We start from the raw sequence: 22,355 nt of genomic DNA on the forward strand, positions 1-22,355 counted from the left end.
TGCAGCGAAAACTTTGCATAATCATTTGCAAATGTCGTCCTACACTTGTGGGTTTGCGTATTCGTGCGCATGTGAGTGACCGGTATAAAAGTTAACCCAATTTTGTATACAGTTGGAACAGCGCCCCTAGCGGCAAACGTACGCAAACGATCCCATTCCATACAAATATGAGCTAACTTTTACGCTATCGAGAACGTTAAAAAATTCGCACTAAGCACACTGACTGCACGTGCCTAGGCCCCCCTTGACTAGTTTAGTTTCTTCATTCGGCAATGATACTCGTGTGTTTGGAGTGAACATGATGGAATTGATTAATGTATACGACCGCGGTGCCGCGAGCGGCCTTGTGTCGCCACAAGGGGGCATTATCGCTCACTTTGGAAAAGGCTGTTGTACAAGCTTGTATTAAACACAAATCACATAAATAATTAAAAAACTGCAACACTACGCGAAATAAAAAAAAATCGATATGCAAAATTGATTTATTCAGAGCAAAATACAGCCTTAAAAGTAAGTAATTAAAGCCAAGATAATACAATAAAATAATATTTCGTTTCACTGAGAATCAAGGGCTCTTCTCAAGTAATAGTCTCTCTAGCGGAAATATTATTCAATGAATAATAACACAAAACACGTCACTTCCAGAATATAAGGATCATTAGAAGAGTAACACTATCTATTGATACACTCTTCGAGGAACTTTTTGCGAGCTAAAACGCCTAATATATATTTTAAGTAAAGAAAAACCTTTAAAACCCTAGTTTTATAAAAAGATTTTTCTTTGACGGGTTCACTGACCTATTTGTCATAAGAGATTAATTCAGTTTTGCATAATCGAATAAAAACATTTAAATTATTAATTTAAAAAGATATTTAAGGGCTTTAAATGTTGTTTTCTTAAAATATTACAGAAAACACAATGGATTATTTTATTGCTCATTCATTCTGGAATATTCCGTATCATTTTAAATGTGTTTACCCGTGCGGACTCAAGAGGTCCTACCACCAGTAATTACGCAAATTATAATTTTGCGGGTTTCATTTTTTAAAGACGATGTTATTCCTTCACCGTGGAAGTCAATCGTGAACATTTGTTAAGTACATATTTCATTAGAAAAATTAGTACACGCCTGCGGGATTCGAACACCGTTGCATCGCTAGATACGAATGCACCGGATGTCTTATCCTTTAGGCCACGACGACTTCAAACGCGCTGTTCTTTCTAAAGCGTAGACCAGGTAGGCCGTGCAAAAACTAAAATAAGCTAGTGTCTTCAGACGTATACATCTGGAGCGAAAGAAATACAAATGGAAGAAAGTTTGAAAATAATATTTACAACCCATTTTTTTAAATTTAGGTTCACACATTTCAATTAATGACCATCAACATTATTCGCCGAGACGGGGTTCCGTTTCACTTAAATCTTCTAAAACATTATTCGATAATTTGTCATTAGTTGACATAATAATATGACGGTAGTAGTCATTTTTTTTATTGCTTAGACGTGTGGACGAGCTCACAGCCCACCTGGTGTTAAGTGGTTACTGAAGCCCATTTACAACGTAAATGCCCCACACACCTTGAGATATAAGTTCTAAGGTCTCAGTATAGTCACAACGGCTGCCCCACCCTTCAAACCGAAACGCATTACTGCTTCACGGAAGAAATAAGCGGGGTGGTGGTACCTACCCGTGCGGACTCACAAGAGGTCCTACCACCAGTAAAAATGATCACAATGATTGTCATATTTCATTAAAATATCGCCAAATGTTTAAGCTTGGAACTCTGTATGGTGACTGCTGTCTAATATGAGGAGATAAGTTAGAAAAGCTGTGAGCAGTAAATTCTATTGGTGGCGGCTCGGCTGTGTCCCCAGCGATGACGGTATCCACTTTCCATCAGGGGGGGCCGTATGCTCTCGTCTGCCTACAAAGGCATTATTACAAATACGACTGAAGTACCCACCAAAACAGCGTAGTAAGTTATAATATAAAAACTTTCGGCGCCATCTTTGTGCGCCCCAGTGTGCTTAGTGCGAATTTTTTAACGTTCTCGATAGTGTAAAAGTAAACTCAAATTCGTATGGAGTTGGAACGTTTGCCTACATTTGCCGCTAGGGACGCTGTTAAAAACTCGCACTAAGCACACTGGTCGCTTTTCGATAGACATTACCGACTGTACCCTTTGCCCCCCTCCACCATATCACTCTTATTACAATCAACACGATGTATGTCATTCTATCAACTGTCACTGCCAACTTGACGTTGACGTTTCGAGTCTCTCGCTAAATGTTGCCAACTTAATCTAGTTTCACAGTGAATACTCATTCCGATTAATTAAACCTAATTCAATTTTAACTGATATACAAGAAAAATATAATCACTCATTAATATTTTTACAGCGACCTTAGTGTTCACGAACATAAATATAAATATTTTGATCATATTCTAACACGAAATCAGATCAGAAACATTTAGTATTACAATTCATTCAAATCTATTCAATTCAAATGTTTCATATTCAATAACCGCCTTCAAATTCGTCTCCCGTATTAAGTACACGAAAAAACACTTACACATAAACGAAAATAATCATTAAATCCAATATCATTATTATACTATCACATAAAAATATAATAAATAAATATATGATAAAGTAGTGTCACCAAACATTTCCACTAAATATCTCGGTTCTCCTCGCTAGGGTGACGTTACTTGAGGAAAATAACAAATAATATTTTGTTGTCCTCTTCTACATTTACACGAATACAATATTCTGTGCTTTAGACACAAATATAGTAGTTTAGGACTTTCAAGGGACGTGCGGAAACACTTGCGTTATCCTCCCTATGGCTCTGTAAAGTAAATTACAAAAGGGGTATTAGGTTAGCATTCGTTCAGTGTAAGATCAGACTACAGTCTAAGGATGCGGCAGTACCGACCTGGTGCCGAGTCCTGCAGTGAACAACATCCTCCTGCCGCGCACCAGGTACTCGGGGCTGCGCACGAACCGGAACAGGGCGGAGGCCGACTCGCCAGCCCTCAGCTCTCCCGTACCCGACATGATGCCCTGAGCGCACAACGTTTGATTACACGCGAGCATTACTCACGATTCCACTACATCAAAAACGTATCACCATTAAAAGCTACACGACAGTCACCGTATATTCGACCTCAAGCCTCAAGGAAATGATTTTTGTGTCCATTTGTGATGTGAATCTCCAGCGATAACTTAATTTCATAGAGATCAGATCAACTAGAATTAGTAGTATACATAGATGACAAGTTTATTTCGGCAAGTACAATGAAGTATAATTGGTCACCTAAGATGCTGAGTCTCATCTCACCTGGATGATGGCTGTTTGCGTGACGTTGCCGACGTGAACTGTGCACTGGAACCCTCTATAGATGGCGGTCGAATGTCTCAGAAGGTGTATAGAGGCCTGCGAGCGATTGCAATAGAAGGTTCTAGAACTTAAGACTTGAAATCTCATGCGTCGTCTGATGTATTCAAATTATTACAAAACTGTAATGTAAGGAATGTTGACACTTGTCTACAATTCTCTGTACCTGAAAATAGAGACATCCCCTAGGATTAGTCGTGCCGTCGTCTTGGATGTCATCGGTGGCTCCTTCGAACGTGTTCTTGGTCGCGTCGGCGTCGGGCTTCGACAGCGTTTGCTGAGCTCGGGCCAGGGTCATCGCGTCCTCCACAGAGCTCCCCACGTTGTTGCTCTTGCAGTGAAGGCCCGAAGAGTCTGAAGGCTGCGAATATTACTACAGATCATTTATGAGTACAGTAATCGGCATGCGCGTTTAGTATTGCCAGGCCGAGAAATATTTGAATACTCCTCAAAAGATGGGAAAATTGAAATGTCAATGTTTTTTATTTTTATTTATTGCTTAGATGGGTGGACGAGCTCACGGCCCACCTGGTGTTAAATGGTTACTGGAGCCCATAGACATCTACAACGTAAATGCGCCACCCACCTTGAGATAATATAAGTTCTAAGGTCTCAAGTATAGTTACAACGGCATGAATTGAATACAATGAATCACATTATTGGCGCCCGGCCACACCCGTCCCCGCACCGACCTGCCGGAGCAGCACCATGCCGGGGCGCGGCGCGTGCTGGGCCCGCAGCCGCAGCGAGCACGTGTGTCCGGCGCGCGCGGCGCTCACGGCGGCCCTGTTGCGATGCACGCCCACCGCGCGGACCGACACGAAGCGCCCGTCGTCCAGCGGACCTGCGACACCACACCGGTCACACACCATGCATGGGCGTCAATATTGGACAATCTGTATAGCGCGGTACGTTACCCATCAGGAGGTCGTCCCCTCCCGGATCCTGCCGCGGGCCAGCAGCCCCCAACCACGGGACCGGACGACTCCCCCGCGTGGAATATCTCGTCGATTTGAAACTCGCACGTGTCCTGCAAAACGGCACGCTCGTCAGTGGGACACTTGCAACAAGCGACACGGTAACTCAGCGAAGTTTATGCCCTCACGTCGTGCGGCAGCGTGTTGTAGTGCGCGGCGGTGGGTGTGGCCAGTAGACAAGCGAGCGAGGCGAGGCAGGCGTGCAGCGGCCCGAGCCCGGCGCCGCGCACGCAGCTCACCGGGAACACCGCCACCTCCGGCATCACGCTGGACACAACAACTCTGCTATCTCCCTACCACCAGCTGCGGGCGACGGAGCGACCACTACCGCGCAGCCTACTTGTTTCTCGAAGCAATAGTACGTTTCGGTTTGAGGCTAAGACAGAGCATAAGCTTCTCTACTCATCTTAATAACTAAGTACTGAATATATCTAAAAGGCTCTCAGCAACTATCAGAGTCAGGCTGGTGGTGGGATCTCTTGTGACCCCGCACGGATAGGTACCGCCACGTTGCCTATTTCCGCTGCAAGGCAATATAGTAAGTTCCGATTTGAAGGTAACCGCAATGCTACGGAAATGCAACTTTTAATTCACGTCTCGAGGTGGGTGACGGCATTTACGTTGTTCAAACCAGGTGGGCTGTGATATAGTTCACGCGAAGCATCCTCCCTACCAGGTGGGAGTCACTGATCTGATTACTGATCACACCACATCTCCGTGTAGCCTAACCGGTTGTCAAACATCGTTATTACTGGAGAACCTTTAGTATTATGACAATTTTTTCTTAGGTGAGATTTGGTTTTTGCTTTGACAATGTCCATGATCAACTGCGAATGGGAAAGCCGGTGAAAGAACTCGGGGTCTATCTGATTGCAATAACCAGACAGATCCTATATAGATGACTCGTGAACTCCATCTTCAGACATCATTTCAGGACATGTTTGTAGCGAACCACCATCCAACGCTAGTATCCTACCACTCACCATTTATCCTCAGAGGCATTGTCATTGATCGTGTCAAGAATTAGCTTCTGTGGGGCCACGCAGTTCCTCGCAGAGTTCTCGTCTGTTATTAGCAGTGGTCTCTGGAAACATGACAACGTACTGCAGTCCGGCTCCGTTGGTGAGGTTCACGGACTCTGCACGCGGTGGGCACATTGGAGTTCGAACGAGGACGTCTTGCGTCCGCTTAACTCTAGCCAAGTCGCCCTCGAGATCCTGTCTCCCGATGTTATAGTATAGGCCACTATAGGCAGACTAGTAAAGCTACCATAATATGTAGATTAGTGAATTTTTTTTCTTTTTTTTTCCTACCTATGCTGATAGCCTTGAGAGGCTATTTCAGCTTCACCCTAACGTTTGTAGGTGAGCTCACGGGGCTCAACCGGAGAGTTGCTAACACTGACCCTAGCAAGAGCAGTGCTTCGCAGAATCTACCACCGGATCGGAAACGCGACCCACTGAGAAGATCCAGCGAGGAACTCAGTGGGCTGTGTCTAAGGGTTAATTTACTCGTCGAGCCCTTCGTCGCAAGCGACGGGTTCTACGAGGACGGTGACCGGTGCTTGTGGTGCCTAAAAGCACCGTTAATGGATCAGGAGGATCCGTAATGACGTGCTATGGGCGACGTCGACGGTTTACCATTCGGTCTACTGGGTCGAGTATGTAGTTTCCAGCGGCTACGATGAGAGGGTTCTCATGTCGTGCCGCCTTCTCAAAATGGCGCAGATTAGTGAAGGCAGCGCACTCGGAGAACACGAGGTAATAAACAAAATGGCGAAGAATACAAAAAAAAATCAATTCCTTACACACTGTATAGTCTTCCGAAAATTACTTAGGAATGTTTGAAATTGAATGTAACACACTTCTAGCGGTCGTATCGATTCGTAGCCTTTATGTTTTTGGGATTCGAACGACAGTCACGTTGTACCATCGACCTGGTGGCACAATAAGCTCCCGATAGTGGAACTCTTCGACAGCAACCCTCGAGTTTGAACTCCTCGAGTCGACAGGAACGAGTCCAGCCCATTACAGCCATTACCCGTGTGGTGCCCCTCTAGAGGAACTCCATCCCCTTCCGCGGGTGTCACATAGCCACTGAACGATTCATCGGACACGGATAACAGCGTCCCTTGAGTATTATACCAGGGTACTGCAATCGTCAAGTGATATTGACTGGTGGTACTAGCAGGCACCGGCGATGTCCATGGACTGAGGGTGGACGCGCGAGCGGTACCTTGTTGTAGGGCTGCAGGAGCTCGGCCAGCTTGGCGGCGACGTCCTGCACGGCGGCCGCGGCCAGCTCGCACTTGGTGACCACCGTGAAGAACGGTACGTCCAGCGCCAGCAGCAGGTCTATGTGCTCCTCCGTGATGCGCGTGATGCCGGCCGTCGCCGATATCTGTGCGCCACGAAGCCGCATTAGGACCGAAGCCATGTTCCCTCATGGAACTTTGCGACCGTTGAACTTCATGTTTAGACCGACACCACTTCGAGATACAACTTTACAAATACAAGATCTGATGGGGGTCATTAAGGATCCCTGTCCCTCCCTGATCCGCGTGCGGTAGAGCTAAGGGTCTGTCTATACGTCGTGCTTATTACACAGTCGCTGCATCCGGCTTTGTCCGGGACATGTAGTTCACCGAAAAAATCTTAATTATTTCTGGAACCTCTGGGTTTACGAAGGGATTTCGGTTCGGTATTTTGTACCGTACGTTCCATGGGGAGTGCTCTGAGAAACTGACTGAGATGATTCCATCATCTCGTTTTTACTATCGCACCGCCCGCGCCGTAGTTGAGTTCATCCATACTACCTGGAGCCACTGCGTTCGTCCATAGTGTGTTTCCAGAGGTATTTTTTGCCACGTACCATCCTGCTTTGGAATGAGCTTCCCTCCACGGTTCTTCCCGAGCGCTAGGACATGTCCTTCTTCAAACGAGGCTTGCGGAGAGTACTTAACGGTAGGCAGCGGCTTGGCTCTGCCTTTGGCATTGCTGACGTCCATAGGCGACCATAACTACACACCATCAGATAGGCCGTATGCTCGTCCGCTTACAAGGGAAATAAATGAAACTTAGTTCGCTTCTCCCGAGCTCTCGACACAAATAATGAACACAAGTTAACAGACAATGAAGGCGCGATGAAGCGACACTCACCACGAGCATAACGAAGTGCGGCGAGTAGCCAGCCAGCCCGTGCAGCGTGGTGCGCTGGTACTTGGAGTGGCCGGCCAGGTCGATGAACGACACCAGCCGGGTGCTCCGCTCGCCGATCCGCTCGGCCGTCATCAGCTCCGAGCACCCGTAGTTCACCACGTTGCCCTGGGCAGCACGCTACCTTTACACGCGATCTCGTCTCGAGCAGTCACGGATAGATGTCAGAGTCAGTACAGTCAACAGAGAGGTTTGCTATCAAGTCTGGGTACCACTTACCGATGCGTAGCACACGTGACCCAACGGTCGCTACATTATCATCAACTGAGGTGTCTGCTCGTCTAGATAGAATGAAGTAACGCGTCTAAATACATTTGAAAGTAGCAGGTCGACATCAGCGCGAGGATTTCTCCTCAGGATCTCCAACAGCTACCAACTAACTACCCTGACATCAGTGGCGTAGCGTGGGTGTCAGCCACCCGGGGCGGAAGACAATTTTGCCGCCCTTTTATTTATGTATTTCACTTTGACGTATACTGTATATTAGTTCTAGAATTTTATTCTAATATTCAAAAAATATTCTATTCCGTTGTTGACCTGTAAACATGAAATTTGACAGGAATCTCGGTAGGTATATCTTACAGCACATATATCTATAGGGAAAAATCTGAAAACCGTAAATATTTGTATGGAACCGTGAATATGCGAGTGTAAAACTTACACTTGGTCGTTTTATTTATTTTAATAATACTTTATTGCTTATATTACATATCAGACAGTCCAATATACAATTACATAAATATAATACGTATTTAATACTTACACAGTGTAATTCAGGTAAACGAAGAGGAAAAATTCAATTTTCACAATGTTGAATCACAACCACTGCACGTAGGTAACATAAATTACGATACGTCAATGTGAAATGGACAACTGACAATCCATCAATACAACTTTCTTTGAATTGTCAAAGCATCACGTACTTCTTTACTATTATAAAATACGGGGAATCCCCGCGAGTCAGTATAGACGGTGTTGCCAGTTCAATGGGTCCAAATTTGTAGTTGTGATAAAAATATGAAATGGTTCAAATATTTTTACTATTTATTGTGAAATTTTGCCGCCCCCTAAAAAGTGCCGCCCGGGGCGGGTCGCCCTCACCGCCCCCGTCACGCTACGCCACTGCCTGATATTAATTCAAGCCACGGTGTGAAGTGGTCACCGTAGTAAGGGCGCGCACCCCGGGACCAGCCCGGCCCCTGCGTACTGACCTGGGCATCGAACCCCAGTATCTCGTGGCTGAGCGACGAGGTCCGGCCGCTCTTGACCTCGTGCAGGTGCCGGAACATGTTCAGACGGGCGCTCCCCCGGCCGTTGTCCAGCTCGCCTGCAACAGACCACACCGGTAACGTCTCCCCCGCTCCCCCGGGGCACGCGGGCCGGGACCAGCCCGACAGTGCCAGCAGTGAAGTCAAGTTAATGCAGATAACGCAATGCAAAACGAGCTAAATTGGGGGTCGTTGAGCTCGTGCGGACACGCCCACGCGCTCCGTGTATTGTCGGCGCAGGGACGAGTGCTTACGCACGATGGAGAGTTCCACCTCATGCCTCAAGCAGGGCGGCCCCTCGCGCTCACGCCGTACCCTCATCTGTTCTCGGACGCGCCATTTTGATAATTTCGAGAATGTTCGTGATTGAAGTCGATTCGTCTATACTTCTTCTTAAAGGAAGGAAGGAAGCGAACGAGCACCCGGCCCCCTGGCGGTGAGCGGCCGGGACACGCCCGGGCCGCGATCAACGAGAGGGTACTAATATATATAAATTTTTTATTGCTTTATACGCAGACGAGCATACGGCCCACCTGATGGTAAGTGATTACCGTCGCCCATGGACTTCAGCAATGCCAGGAGCAGAGTTAAGCCGCTGCCTACCGTTTAGTACCTTTCACAAGCCTCGTTCGAAGAAGGATATGTCATAGCGCTCGGAAAACACCGTGGAGAGGAGCTCATTCCAAAGCCGGATGGTACGTGGCAAAATTATTATTAGTATTATTATCAAAGATATCAAAGATAATACTACCAATAATATTACTATAATAATACTCAGCCTCAACTCCTCTGGTAAGAACTTGCCTTGCGTGAGGACTCCGATCAAGGTGGACTTCCCAGCTTCGTTGGCGCCCATCACGGCGATCCTCAGCTCCATGCTCTGCTGCGGGTCGGCCAGCTGTCAACAGGAGGAGGCGTTACTGCGGGCGGCTCCGTCGCGCGGCGCCCGATCGGAGCTCCGGACCCGTTACCTTCAGTATGTGCACCTCGGCCACGGCGCGATCCGGCGCCAGACGCCTGGTGGTGACGCGCAGGGTGGCGGCGAGGGCACGCGCCATGCGGCGCAGGGTGCGCAGGGAGCCCCGCAGCGCGCGCGCCCGGAGCCCCACCACGGCGCCGCAGTCCCGCACTCCCACCACGTACACACACCGGCCGCCCCCCGACCGGAGACGCCATTTCAGCTGCAGAGAGAGCCCTTCTCATTTCATTCGTCGCCCAACGAAACCACCACATTGCAACTCGTGCAATCGCAATCCAATTTCATTAGGCACTAAGACTATATTCCTACACGGACCTGGGTGACCAGATGCTGGAATCGTTTCTCGCAGAGCGACACCAGCTGCAGCTTGTACTCCACGTTCCCGAACCTGGGCTCGGGGGGCAGGTTCCCGTATACCTCATCGGCCGAATCCTCGTAATCAGAATCGCTGAAACATTTCGCCTATTTACCAAAGCCAGCCGACGTTACATAAGAGAGAGTCCGTCTATAGTGTTAAGGATAAATTTGTATTAGTAATCAGGCTGTCTGCGTCTTCCTAACAAAGATATTTGGACAAATTACGCAAAATCCTAGATTTTTTGTTTAAATCGATTTATAGTTGAGCAACCTTCACATAACTACCTTGGAAGACCGAAATACACAGCTCACGAGACACCGGTCCTATGTCCATCAACCAAAAAAGACAATCCCTGGTATACTCACGAGTCCTCAGCCGCGGGCTCGTCCCAATCCTCGTCAAAATCCCCCGTGTTGAATTCCCCTGACGTATACAAGTCTTCCTTCAGGCTGACCCCTTCCAGGCCATCGATAACGTTACACATCTTATCATCGAAATCGTCATATTTCGTTTGGTTGTTCCTTTTTTTGTCGTCCGTCAGTTTATTGACATTCTTACCGACGCTTCCATCGGTTTTTTTACATGTAACTATCTGATTGTTGAGATTTACGCAGGGGTTCAGTTCTGCATCGGCCTGCTCTCTAATAGGCGTGATTTTAGTCCTTTTCCGGCGTGATTTGCGGTTAGAATTTCTGCGTTTGGGCCTCTTGTCGTCTGTCGGAAAAAAGCACGGTTTTCTTTTTTAGTTTACCGAAGTTTACCCTTACCAGATATGACGCAGAGCATTAGTGGGTTGTTTTCAATTTTGCGGCCAAACATTAACGATTTCATGAATTTAAACTTTCTCTAATTTTCCATTAAAAAAATTGTATTTATTTATTCATTAACTTATTTATTGATAATATTCATTTATATTTTTCATTTTACGCATTTGATAACGCCAATACGAATAACAATTTAAATAGGATCTTTTTTAAAACGCTTAGAAATCGTACTTCTTTTGTTTTTAGTAATGTTCTAATATCCAGTTAGTTTCCCTTTAATATTGTATTATATACTGATTAAATAAAATTGCCGAATTTCAACACGCATTACTGAAAAAATAACAAACAAGTTAGAATTTGAATTTCGGACCAGTGATACGAATGAGATTTGGGATAGCTTTTATGTGTAACTCCTAATTGAACAGTGTTTACGAATATATAGTTATAGGACCACCTGCCTGTTGTCATGACAACGAATTTATTGTACTTATAATTACGGTAACGTTAAGGTTATGAGAATTAAATCAAATAACTCGCTTTTGGCCCCAAATTTGAAAACGACCCTAGGGGCTTCCGTCTTGATGGCCACGCTCGCACCTTGAGATTCGACATCATGGCGAATGTTTCGGTGTTCACGGACCCTGCTAATTGACAATTGAATACACTGAAGAAGCCTCCGTCAATTCACCATTAATACATCAGATTTTGCCTGCGTTCGAATCCTGCAGGCGGGTACCAATTTCCACGCTAAAGGTAAAAAGTGAAACTTAACAAAACACTAAGACCATGGCTAAAAGCACCCCCCTATTTCTGCCGCGAAGCTAACCCGCCTTCAACATCAGAGTTCCGGCCGTTACGTGACGTGACGTCAAAGTTTTTTTTTTTATTGCTTATATCGTCCCCTTTGTGACGTAAATGCTGTAAAAGTAAATAAAAAAGGACATTACCATCGTCCTTTGTATTAATTTCGATGTAATTCTCGATGTAGCTGACACCCTTGACCACGATCCCGTTGCTCAGATCAGGCTCGCAGAGGAACGAGGACTCCTCGGGCAGAGATTCATGCTTGCCGTTCGAGCGTCTCCCTCGCCTCCTCCCTGGATGAGGGTAGAGCATCGACAGAGTATTATCAAAGCGAGAAGCGAGAAATTTACACTTTTTAAGCTATTACATAGCTTCTATCGCGGGCCTTGAGCACGGCGACTGAATCAAGAAATTCCGTAACGAAAATAACCTGACACCCCCATTACGCCTACTATGTGGCTCGCGTTCAACACATTCACACGTTGCGCTAGTGTAGTGTTTGTGAATAAGCGCGCGGCGTGACGTCGCACTGCATGAGCATCATGAAAAGTCTGCCCATCTCTCTCTTACGCGGTCTAGCTTATGAGTGTGAAGGGGACAGTTAATGTTTTGCTTTTGTTAATGTTTATAAATATAGCGTGGTCTTATTTTTATTATTGTTTTAATATTAAATTATTATTGTCTAATTGTAATTTCATAAGTTGATAAAAAATGCTTTGCAATAGCTTCAGCGCGGCAGTCCCCGAGTGCCACGCGTCTTTTTTATTTATTGCATAGATGGGTAGACGAGCTCACAGCCCAGTTACCGGAGCCCATAGACATCTACAACGTAAATGCCGGTACACAACTTGAGATATGAGTTCTAAAGTCTCTGTATAATTACAACAGCTGCCCCACCCTTCAAACCGAAACGTATTACTGCATCACGGCAGAAATAGGCAGAGCGGTGGTACATACCAGTGCGGACTCAAAAGAGATCCTATCACCAGTAAATGTTGCGAAGAACTGCTCTTGCTAGGGTAGATGTTAGCTAGTACTCTTAGGCTGAGCGCCGTGAGCTTGCCTGCTAGTCATGATGAAGCCAGAATCGAGGCTACCAGTGCTACCAGTAGTAAATTAAAAAAAAAATTGTAACATTTATATTAATTATCTGTGGTTTCGTACATACCTTTGGGCAGTTCATTTTTTTTCTTAACGCTATCCGAATCGATTTTGTGTTTTTTTCTTGTATTATTTTTATTTTGACCTCCGTCGGTAGGATCGAAAAGGCTAAAGAACGAATCCATTTTATCTGATGACAAAAGAAGTGATCGCTTAAGTCTCGCGACAAAAACACAAAAAGGAATACATATTATATATCGAGGGGTGAAAGGCTATTTGATTTAAGCGAAATTTTTGCAATTTTACAGGAGATCCACTTGAAGTTTAAATTTTGGAAAATATAATATAAAAATTTTCTTCCGCTATTTCAATACAGTAAACTTAATTGAAGCTCAATTAAAAACATCGAACTGTTGATTGTTAATACCAAATAAAACGGACCTTTAATTAATTACAAAGATAAATTTCGCGTATTAAGGGTAATGTCGCTTAAACCAAATAGCCTTTTAGCCCTAGATATTTTTTTTAATTCTTGTTATATTAGTGGCCTGCATTAATCACTGAAAAATCTTTCACGTAGAAGTAAATCTTAATGACAATTAAAAATCACGTTGCAGCTCTGAATATTTACATCTCATCTCATTTCAATTCATGCTTTGCCATGTTTCATATTAAATTAATCAGCTTCATTTCATTTCATAATAACATATTTCATAAAAAAATTATATATAAAAGATTAGGCTGTATGGTGTGATACCTTTGCCTTTCAATTTGGAAAAATAAAGCTACTACTACTACTGAAAATCCTGTCAGAATTGGTTCCGGAATTACGCGCCAAAAACAAAATAGACATAGAAAATGTGCATCTTTTTTTTAATAATACGCCAGTAACCATTTCACAGCTACTTTTAAGGTTTAATCTCGTTTAATTTTCTAGAAAAATAGACGGTAATTATTTAGTACACTTATTGAAATGTAGATAAATAATACCTCTTTCGACCGCGACTATTTCAACTGTGAAGTATACGAAACATAGGAAGTAAAAAAAGCAACATTAAACCGTAACAGTAAGTATCGAATTAGTATAGCAAAACTTTGTTTGGAAACTGAAATGTTGGCACAGATATCTATCTAGATTTTTGCAGAATTTAGATATTATTGCCAAGAATGTTGAACAGGCAAACTTATGTTCGTTTTTCAGTCATTTTCTAGAGATATACTTTTTTTTCCACATGTGAAAATCGCCGGATCCCCACCCGCGCAGGTGGGGATCCGGATAAATAACGTAGGTGTGTGGGAGTTGAACCTCATTAAAAATTCCTGCCGCTCATAACCGGCGCCCGACCTCGGACCGGGCTGGAGCCCAGTCGGGGCTATTGAGACGGCGGGACAGTGTTGACGCAGAGCACATTACATCCATTTCTGGAGATATACTGACTAAATTATTATTTTTTATTGCTTACATGGGTCGACGAGCTCACAGCCCAGCCAGTGTTGAGAGATTACCGGAGCCTACAAACTACAACGTTAGTGCCGCCACCCACGTTGAGATATGAGTTCTAAAGTCTCAGTATAGTTACAACGGCTGCCGCACCCTTCAAACCAAAATGCATTACTGCTTCACGTCAGAAATACGCAGGGCGGTGGTATAGCTACCCGTGCGGACTCACAAGAGGTCTAAGTAACTGTGAACAACTCGCGCACGATCATCCGTCCCCAATTTAGGATTCCCTGTGTTACGGTTACCAGAGACTGAAATACATACATATATACTCTTAAATTTAAACATTTAAAGTAATACATAAACAAATGTAACTGGATTAACAGTGATATGATAAATCCTAGTTTTGTAGCAAAGTCGTGTGATTCCTGTAACAATTGTAATTTGTTTTGTGCATCAATAAATAAAAAAATTCAAAAAATAAAAATAAAATAAATTCCTGTTTGAAGGTTGAGCCCATGGACATGTATGCGAATGCTGCGCAATGCTGCCAACAACCTTGAAACATGAGGTCTAAATCTCGATTTTATAGCTTAACTACTCCACCATGCTCACAAGATACTAGCATCACAAGTAGTCATTGTAGGTATTAGAACGTACAGCCAACTGGAGGAAAGGTCTCCTGTCACTCTTGGTAATCAAAAGTGCTAAGGAACATTATTATTTTTTTGAAATACATAAATATGTAGCCCTACTCATTTTCATAAACCAGTAGCTTTTAACTCTTTTTTTTTTTTAATGCAGTTACAAATATTGTTCTGGTAAAAATGATATAATCTGATTTAATATTAAGAAATGATAATTTTTTTTTTTTCTAAACGTAACAACTGTGAAACACTTATATTAAAATATTGCATCATGATTATTTCAAACATTAGTCATGCCGGAAAAAAAATTTTTTAAATCTATAAAGTTGAAGCATTTTTGAAATGGATATTTGTTACTGCAAAAACTATGTGAACAGATTTAATAGATAGTATGTGATAATCCTTATGACTGCGAACAAAAATAAAGACTAGCAGTTCAAATAAAAAGATGATCTGAAGATGATCAAGAAAAAAAAACTTTAAATAAAATACAGTAAAAGCTCTTTATTCACAGGGTATATGTTCTGTGAATATGCACCAATACAGGCACTTTGAATATGGAAAAATGGGTTTACAAAGGATATTCAGTTGGATACCTACATATTGGAATCCTTTTTATCAATATGTATGTACTGATGTACCGATTAGATCCGTGAATAAAAATCTTCAGCTGCAAACAAAAGAAATTGGGTCGCATTTATTTAATCTGCGATTCATGAAATTGCTAATAAATGAAACGAAAATAAGGAGCTTTTACTGGATACCTGTTTCATTTAAAAAATATGCAATTAGATATATTTTGAAAGTAAATTTTCAGTTATTTTACTGAACTAGAACTGTCAATTTTTTCAGAACAAAACAATGATGCTAATTTGGGAATTATTTTGTTAAAAAATCACAATCTCATGCTGTAAATCTTTTGAGGCAATTTTTTGAAGAACAGTATTGTGAATTAAATATGTATTAAGTTTTTGGAAACTCTTTTCACAGTTGTGAGCAAAAAAATAATTTTTTTTTTTTTTTTTTTTCAAATATGATTCAAAATATGTTCCAATGACAGAATATACACATATTATTCAAAATTCTAAATGTAGACCACAATTATGTTTTATTTGTGTATTTCCGAGTCTATAATTATGTTTAATTATAATTTTTATTTCATTTTTAACTATTTATGATTTCTTTCATTCCATTGATGCTATTTAAATGGTTATTTTAAAAATATTTCAATCATTCTATATACACATTTTTACACGTTTCTAAAATAAATGATTTTTAATTACATATTATTGATAAGAATTTAGCCATTAAAAATTGAAAAAGAGAAAGTTACATTTATTATCAAATTGCAAAAAACAATATTTGTCTTATACTTCCTAGATCAACATCATACGTAAAGAATTAAGAAACTAAAGGGATTTTGGCGGTTCATCCCAAAAAAAACTACATTTATTTTTAAATTGAAAAAGGCGCAGGTACTCACAGTAACAGCTGTTTCTAGTCAAGGTCACATTGAAATGCTGCTGGCAACGCCAAGTCGACGACTATTGTGAGTCAACAATCACAATACAGAAACCCGGCCAAATTATTAAATGTGACGTAAAAATGTAATAAATAACGCAACTGTGTCAACAAGGCGCCGTAAACAATATTAAAATATTTTAAACCGAACAGCCCATCGGTTTACAGAGCAGTTTTTTTCTAATCAAATTAGGTAAATGTATGTAATTGTGTTACACTGAGATAAGATTTATTTCACAAAGACCATTTATTTCGTCATGTAGGTAGGAATTGCACAAAAATATTTACTCACTCTAAGTTTGACGTTGACAAGCATAGCAGTGCCTGACAATATAATGTATCCAGTCTATTGATATTTGGTAGATAGGAATATAAAACTGTAAGGCACTATGCATTTATTGTAAAAAAAATATATATTATAAATTTAAATGGTAAGTCGTGTTTTATAACTGCAATCTGCAATTCATTGCAAAGATCTAATTTTATGTTGAATTTGTTTTATGCATAATTGTCGTTCACTTTCAATATTAATTTTGTTCTATTTTGGGAAATTTGGCTTTGGCATTACTGATGTCCATGAGCGACGGTAACCACTCACTATCAGGTGGGCCTTATACTCATTTACCTACAAGGGCAATAACAGAAAAATTATAAAAGTATATTCTTCTTTGAGTCAGATTTAAGTATTTCATTGTATCATTAGTATGATTGTCGTGTTAAAAGTTCAAAAGTGGCAACAATGTATTGAAAATATGACGAAATTGTCATTGTTTTTCAATTACATGCAATAACTTAGGTCCTGGTTGTGAATGCTTTATTAAAATTAAATTTGACTAAAACATGAGAATCACGGTACATTTTTAAATGAATTTAACCGTTATTTCAATAGAATCTCGAATAACCAGTGGAATAACCGCTAATTTTCATTTATTATCAAAAATAGTTTAGTTTATTTTTTGACAGCAACCTAAAGTATCAATTGACACGAAGTTTTATTTTATTTTTTATTTAAAAAAATCTCTTTCTCCTTTTCAACACTCACGTTATTGTCTTTTCTCATTTGATTCCATTTCACTTAATTCCTTATGTAACCAATTTCATTTGAGAATCGGTTCCATTTAATCATATCTTAAAAATTTGGATCTACACTATACCCTTTGCCTGACTGATAGATCGCCCAATTAATGAGATGTCAAAATTTTACCATTACAAGCTGATCATATTTTCGTGTACAAAACAAATTAACATTTAATTAACGCAATTCAAGACAATATCCTGTTGTCTTCAATGATATAATCGTTTTATCAGTAATCATGGCTACTGCGGCGGACGTGCGGAGCATTTTTGAAAATCGTCTCAAAGAAAACGATGTAGACTTCCACCCGGCCGACTTAGAGCGAACGAGAGATGAGAAGTACCTGAAGAGGGTGCTGGCCCATTGCGAGAAAGACGCTAAGCAGGCTGCCGACATGCTGTGGGACATTCTTACCTGGAGGAAAAATGTCGGAGCTTCCAACATCAACGAGGACAACATACGCATGGACTATGTTAAAGAAGGTGTCTTCTTCCCGCGGGGCAGAGACGTGGATGGCAGCCTCCTCCTCGTCTTCAAATCCAAAATGCACATCAAAGGCCAAAGGGACTATGACGAGTTGAAAAAAATCATGATATACTGGTTCGATAGGGTCGAGCGAGAAGAGAATGGTAAAAAAATCAGCATGTTCTTTGATATGGACAGTACTGGCCTCAGTAACATGGACATGGAACTAATCAAATACTTAATAACCCTATTTAAATGTTATTATCCATATTTCCTCAACTACATCATTATTTACAACATGCCCTGGGTTTTGTCGGCGGCTTTTAAAGTGGTGAAGACATTGTTACCTGCCAAGGCCGTTGAAAAAATGAAATTTGTCACCAAAGATACGTTGAAGGATATTGTGGCACCGGAACAAGCTCTTGCCTGTTGGGGAGGTAAAGACAACTATGTTTTTGAATTCATACCAGAAAGTCGTAGTTCAGAGCATACTCCGAAGAAAGTCACATTTGCAGAGCAGAGCGAAAATCAGCACTCGCTCGGCGAGATGCTCAGAATTGTTCCGAATGATACTATAATCTTCAAAACAGACAATGATGAGATCTCCGGGCAGTTCACCATAACAAATATGGATGAGAGTGCGATATCATTCAAAATTCGTACAACTTCACCAGAAAAGTTCCGGGTTAGACCCAGCTCGGGTACTCTAGCAGCTGGGATGTCACAATCAGTCTTAATAGTTGTCCAACCTGGTTTTCATCTACGAACAGTTACAAAGGATCGCTTTCTGGTAATGTCAGTACAAATACCAAAGACAGATATGACATCAAAAGATCTAGCGGATATATGGCAGAGTTCGCCTAGTAGTAAAATAGATGAATACCGTTTAAAATGCCAATTCCCGGAGAAGGATTTGCCTAAAAATGGCAATTTGCTTGACAAAGTCTCCGAGAAAGACTCACTGTCAAATTCATTGAATACCCTGCAGGTCCATTATGAGTTATTAAACAGAGACGTTAAAAGAATGAAAATATTTCAGTTTCTGACACTGCTATTCTCCGGGGTGTCGGTGGTACTTGGCTACCTCATTTACAACTCCACAAGCATCGAAGACAGGTATTGCGAAAGAATGTAGCCCACAATCCCTGTGGTCTTTGAGATCACAACAGCAAATCTGCTGTATTTTTTAAAAATGGTAACATTTGTCATGAACATATTATTATACACCATTTATTGTAGGTTTTCGTACAAAACTAATGAATTAAGCATGAAAATAAAACAACTAAAATTGTCATAATTAAACAATGGTTATGGGAAAGGGCCATCAAAACTTTTATTGATGTAATGTGATTACAGCATAATACTCACCGAATCAGATAATGATCATGTTTGGAAATTGTCATCTACAAAAAATAATTATAAAGAATATTTAACACAGCTTAAAATCAAACATCAATATTATACTTAAGTTAGTGCATTCCTTAAAAAGTTTTCATTAAATTTATTTATTTAGGATGCTGTTTTCTATAAAAACATATTTAAATCAGTCAGTTATTGTTGTATCATCGATTTGCAAGATATTAATATATTTATGCTGATATAATAACTTTATGGGTAGTTTGTAATCATAAGTGTGAAGTGTTTGTGAAAAAATTTCAAAGTGCTTATTTGAAATCTAAACTGCCTGATGACATTATAGTCGCAGTTGAGCATTGTTAGCAGATAACACTGTGCTTGCACAAATGAAAATGCTCTGAATAAAATTGTTGTTATAATATAGAAATGGGAAATTAGAAAATGCATCACAGAAGCACGGGAGCTGTACTAAAAGTGAATTAAATCTTAGTTTTAGGGGCGAAATGTAGGTTTACAATTAATTTATTCGTAAAAATAAGTACAAAAAAACTATATTAAATTATATTATGAAATTTAGTTGGTATTGGGATTTATCAGGAAAATTTTAAAACAATAAGGTATTTAACTGATTTGTATCTTTGATTTACTCAATTAACATTACAATGTCATGCAGAATAGAGCATACACAATATTTTATTTTCACACACGGAATGTATTGTTAAAATGTGATTCAAAAATTATGAAATTTTTAGGTTATCATCGAATATTTTCGAGTCAATAAAAGAATCTTTTACGAAAATCATACAGAAATTATTACACTTGTAAAAGCCAACTTGTAAAAGGCTATTTGGTTTAAGCGACATTTCGCTTAATACACAAACATTCATCTATTATAAAAATGAAAAGTCCGTTTTGTTTGGTATTAATCAGCATCAACATTTGTTTTTTTTTTAATTAAACTTCAATTAAGTTTATCCCGTTCAAAGTTGAATGAAAAGAAAAAAGCTGAAGAAGATTCTTTGTTATGATATTTTTTCCAACTTTTAACTTTAATTGGCTCTCTGTAGTCGCAAAAATGTCGCTTAAACCAATTAGCCTTTCACCCCTCGATATATTGTAAATAACGGCGAAAGTTCAAAACAACTATTTTATAGCTACTCGAAAAACAATAGGTGTTTGTACAAATACCGCCAAAAGTTCCTGTAATTCCCTATGTATCTGTGGAGTGATATTTTTAGTACCTACCTACCCAAATATGGGCGTGTAGAAAGAAATTTAACTTTTGTTATTTTGAGGCACAAAAGAAACCATTACCGTTTAATTATAAATAATATGTATGTAACAGAAGCATTTAAAAAACTACATGAATATAGATAAGTGAAATAGTTAAATACCCTTATTGAATAGGTATAATATATATGTATATATGTAATTGAAAACTAATATGAATAGCATTAAAAGAAAAATCTTGGAAACTTGAAACAATTAAATCACAATTAATCTATTAACAATAAATAACATTCCTTATGAAAAAGACAAAGCCGTGAATTGATTAGCCAACTACAGTATGGAATTAGTCGGAATTACAAACCTAAGGTATGCTGAATTATTTTAACTTCGTTGATGTATGGCCAAGAAACCTAATATCCGGTTGTGTATAAAATAATGTATATGAATGAATAATACATAACTAATTTGTAAACTTATCATTCTGTGGACAAAATGGCTATTAAAGAAAATCTGCATCTATAAGTTTAGGCACGAAAATTCTAATAGTTAATAATGTATTAACTATTAATTAGTGTATAAATAACCTCAAACGAACAAACAAAACTGTAAAATGTTCGTCAGCGGAATTCCTGTTTCTATTTCTTTCTGCCTAATAATGTGGTTTTAATCGATTATTAGAATTAAGGCATTTAAATATTAAAACAAAATTGGAGCTTGCTGTTGGAAATTGGGGAAGAGAGTGAGAGTGCATTATTATTGTTTTTATCTAATAAACTTATAAACATTTGATGGTACTTCTTTTTTGTAATATTCAAGCGACAGATTAATTTTTATGGTGAGACGTGACAGGCATATTACATTATTTCCATCTTGCCCGTAGCAGGTTACGGAGCGAAAAAAAGCCAGGTGGTAGGACATCTTATCTTACGCATGGCATTTAACTCTGGTCTCAAATGCGAGTGACGGCATAATTTACTTTGTTGATAGGCTCCGGTATCCTTTTAATGCCAGACCAACCAGATAAGCAAAAAATAAAAAGGATTTTAGTTGGTTCCTGTCCGGCATGTCCCATGTGCCGCCAATACGCGCAGTTTGCTTAGTGCGAGTTCTTTAACGTTCTCGATCGCGTAATAGTTAACTAAAATCTGTAGGTAGGTACCTATGCAGTTGGAACAGCGCCCCTAGCGGCATACGTAGGCAAACGTTTCAAATACATATTATTATTAACGTCATTCGAAGTTATTAAAACATCGGATAAATGTCGCCAATTTAGAACGATTTAAGATACAGGGCAAGGTAAAAGATTTGTTTGCAGTTCACCCGAGGTAGAAGCGAAACCATCAGTGTGCTTAGTGCGAGTTTTTTAACGTTCTCGATAGCGTAAAAGTTAGCCCAATTTTGCATGCAGTTGGAACAGCGCCCCTAGCGGCAAACGTAGGCAAACGATCCCATTCCATACAAATATGAGCTAACTTTTACGCTATCGAGAACGTTAAAAAACTCGCACTAAGCACACAGAAGTATTGTATCTCATTCGTAGGACTAGTGTACTTTTTTATTTTTCATCGAGTTTCAAATCAATTTCTTTAGTGATAAAATGCTAAAAAAATGTAACTTCGAGAGGTGAAAGGGTGGTTTAAGCGACATTTTTGTAACTTTACAGGCGAGCCATTTGAAATTTGGAAAAAAATCATAACAAAAAAAAATTCTTTGGCTATTTCAATACAGTAAACTTAATTTAAGTTTAGTTA

General features: G+C 40.4%; 2 protein-coding genes across 2 annotated transcripts; one reads left to right on the top strand and one right to left on the bottom strand.

Annotated features, from left to right (window-relative positions):
- Positions 1–466: 466 nt before the first annotated feature.
- On the bottom strand, positions 467–16,623 carry LOC114242808 (GTP-binding protein 2). The gene is given in 19 exon segments (XM_028174088.2): positions 467–2,854; positions 2,942–3,069; positions 3,347–3,442; positions 3,570–3,764; positions 4,096–4,247; positions 4,321–4,364; positions 4,366–4,433; positions 4,509–4,647; positions 5,364–5,464; positions 6,616–6,780; positions 7,539–7,703; positions 8,807–8,922; positions 9,668–9,761; positions 9,835–10,044; positions 10,158–10,290; positions 10,566–10,914; positions 11,912–12,061; positions 12,937–13,059; positions 16,441–16,623. Coding segments are annotated over 18 exon segments (2,466 nt in total). The 5' UTR covers positions 13,055–13,059; positions 16,441–16,623; the 3' UTR covers positions 467–2,811.
- On the top strand, positions 16,608–21,391 carry LOC114242811 (motile sperm domain-containing protein 2). Its single transcript, XM_028174090.2, has 2 exons — positions 16,608–16,909; positions 17,787–21,391. Exon 2 carries the CDS (start codon positions 17,792–17,794, stop codon positions 19,151–19,153), a length of 1,362 nt encoding a protein of 453 aa, XP_028029891.2. The 5' UTR covers positions 16,608–16,909; positions 17,787–17,791; the 3' UTR covers positions 19,154–21,391.
- The last annotated feature ends 964 nt before the right edge of the window (positions 21,392–22,355 follow it).

This window comes from Bombyx mandarina, chromosome 11 (assembly GCF_030267445.1).
Source record: "Bombyx mandarina strain Sakado chromosome 11, ASM3026744v2".
NCBI lineage: Eukaryota > Metazoa > Arthropoda > Insecta > Lepidoptera > Bombycidae > Bombyx > Bombyx mandarina.

Bases quoted from the DNA above. Each gene is read 5' to 3' on its own strand.
- LOC114242811 (XM_028174090.2), top strand. From the start codon at position 17,792: ATGGCTACTGCGGCGGACGTGCGGAGCATTTTTGAAAATCGTCTCAAA.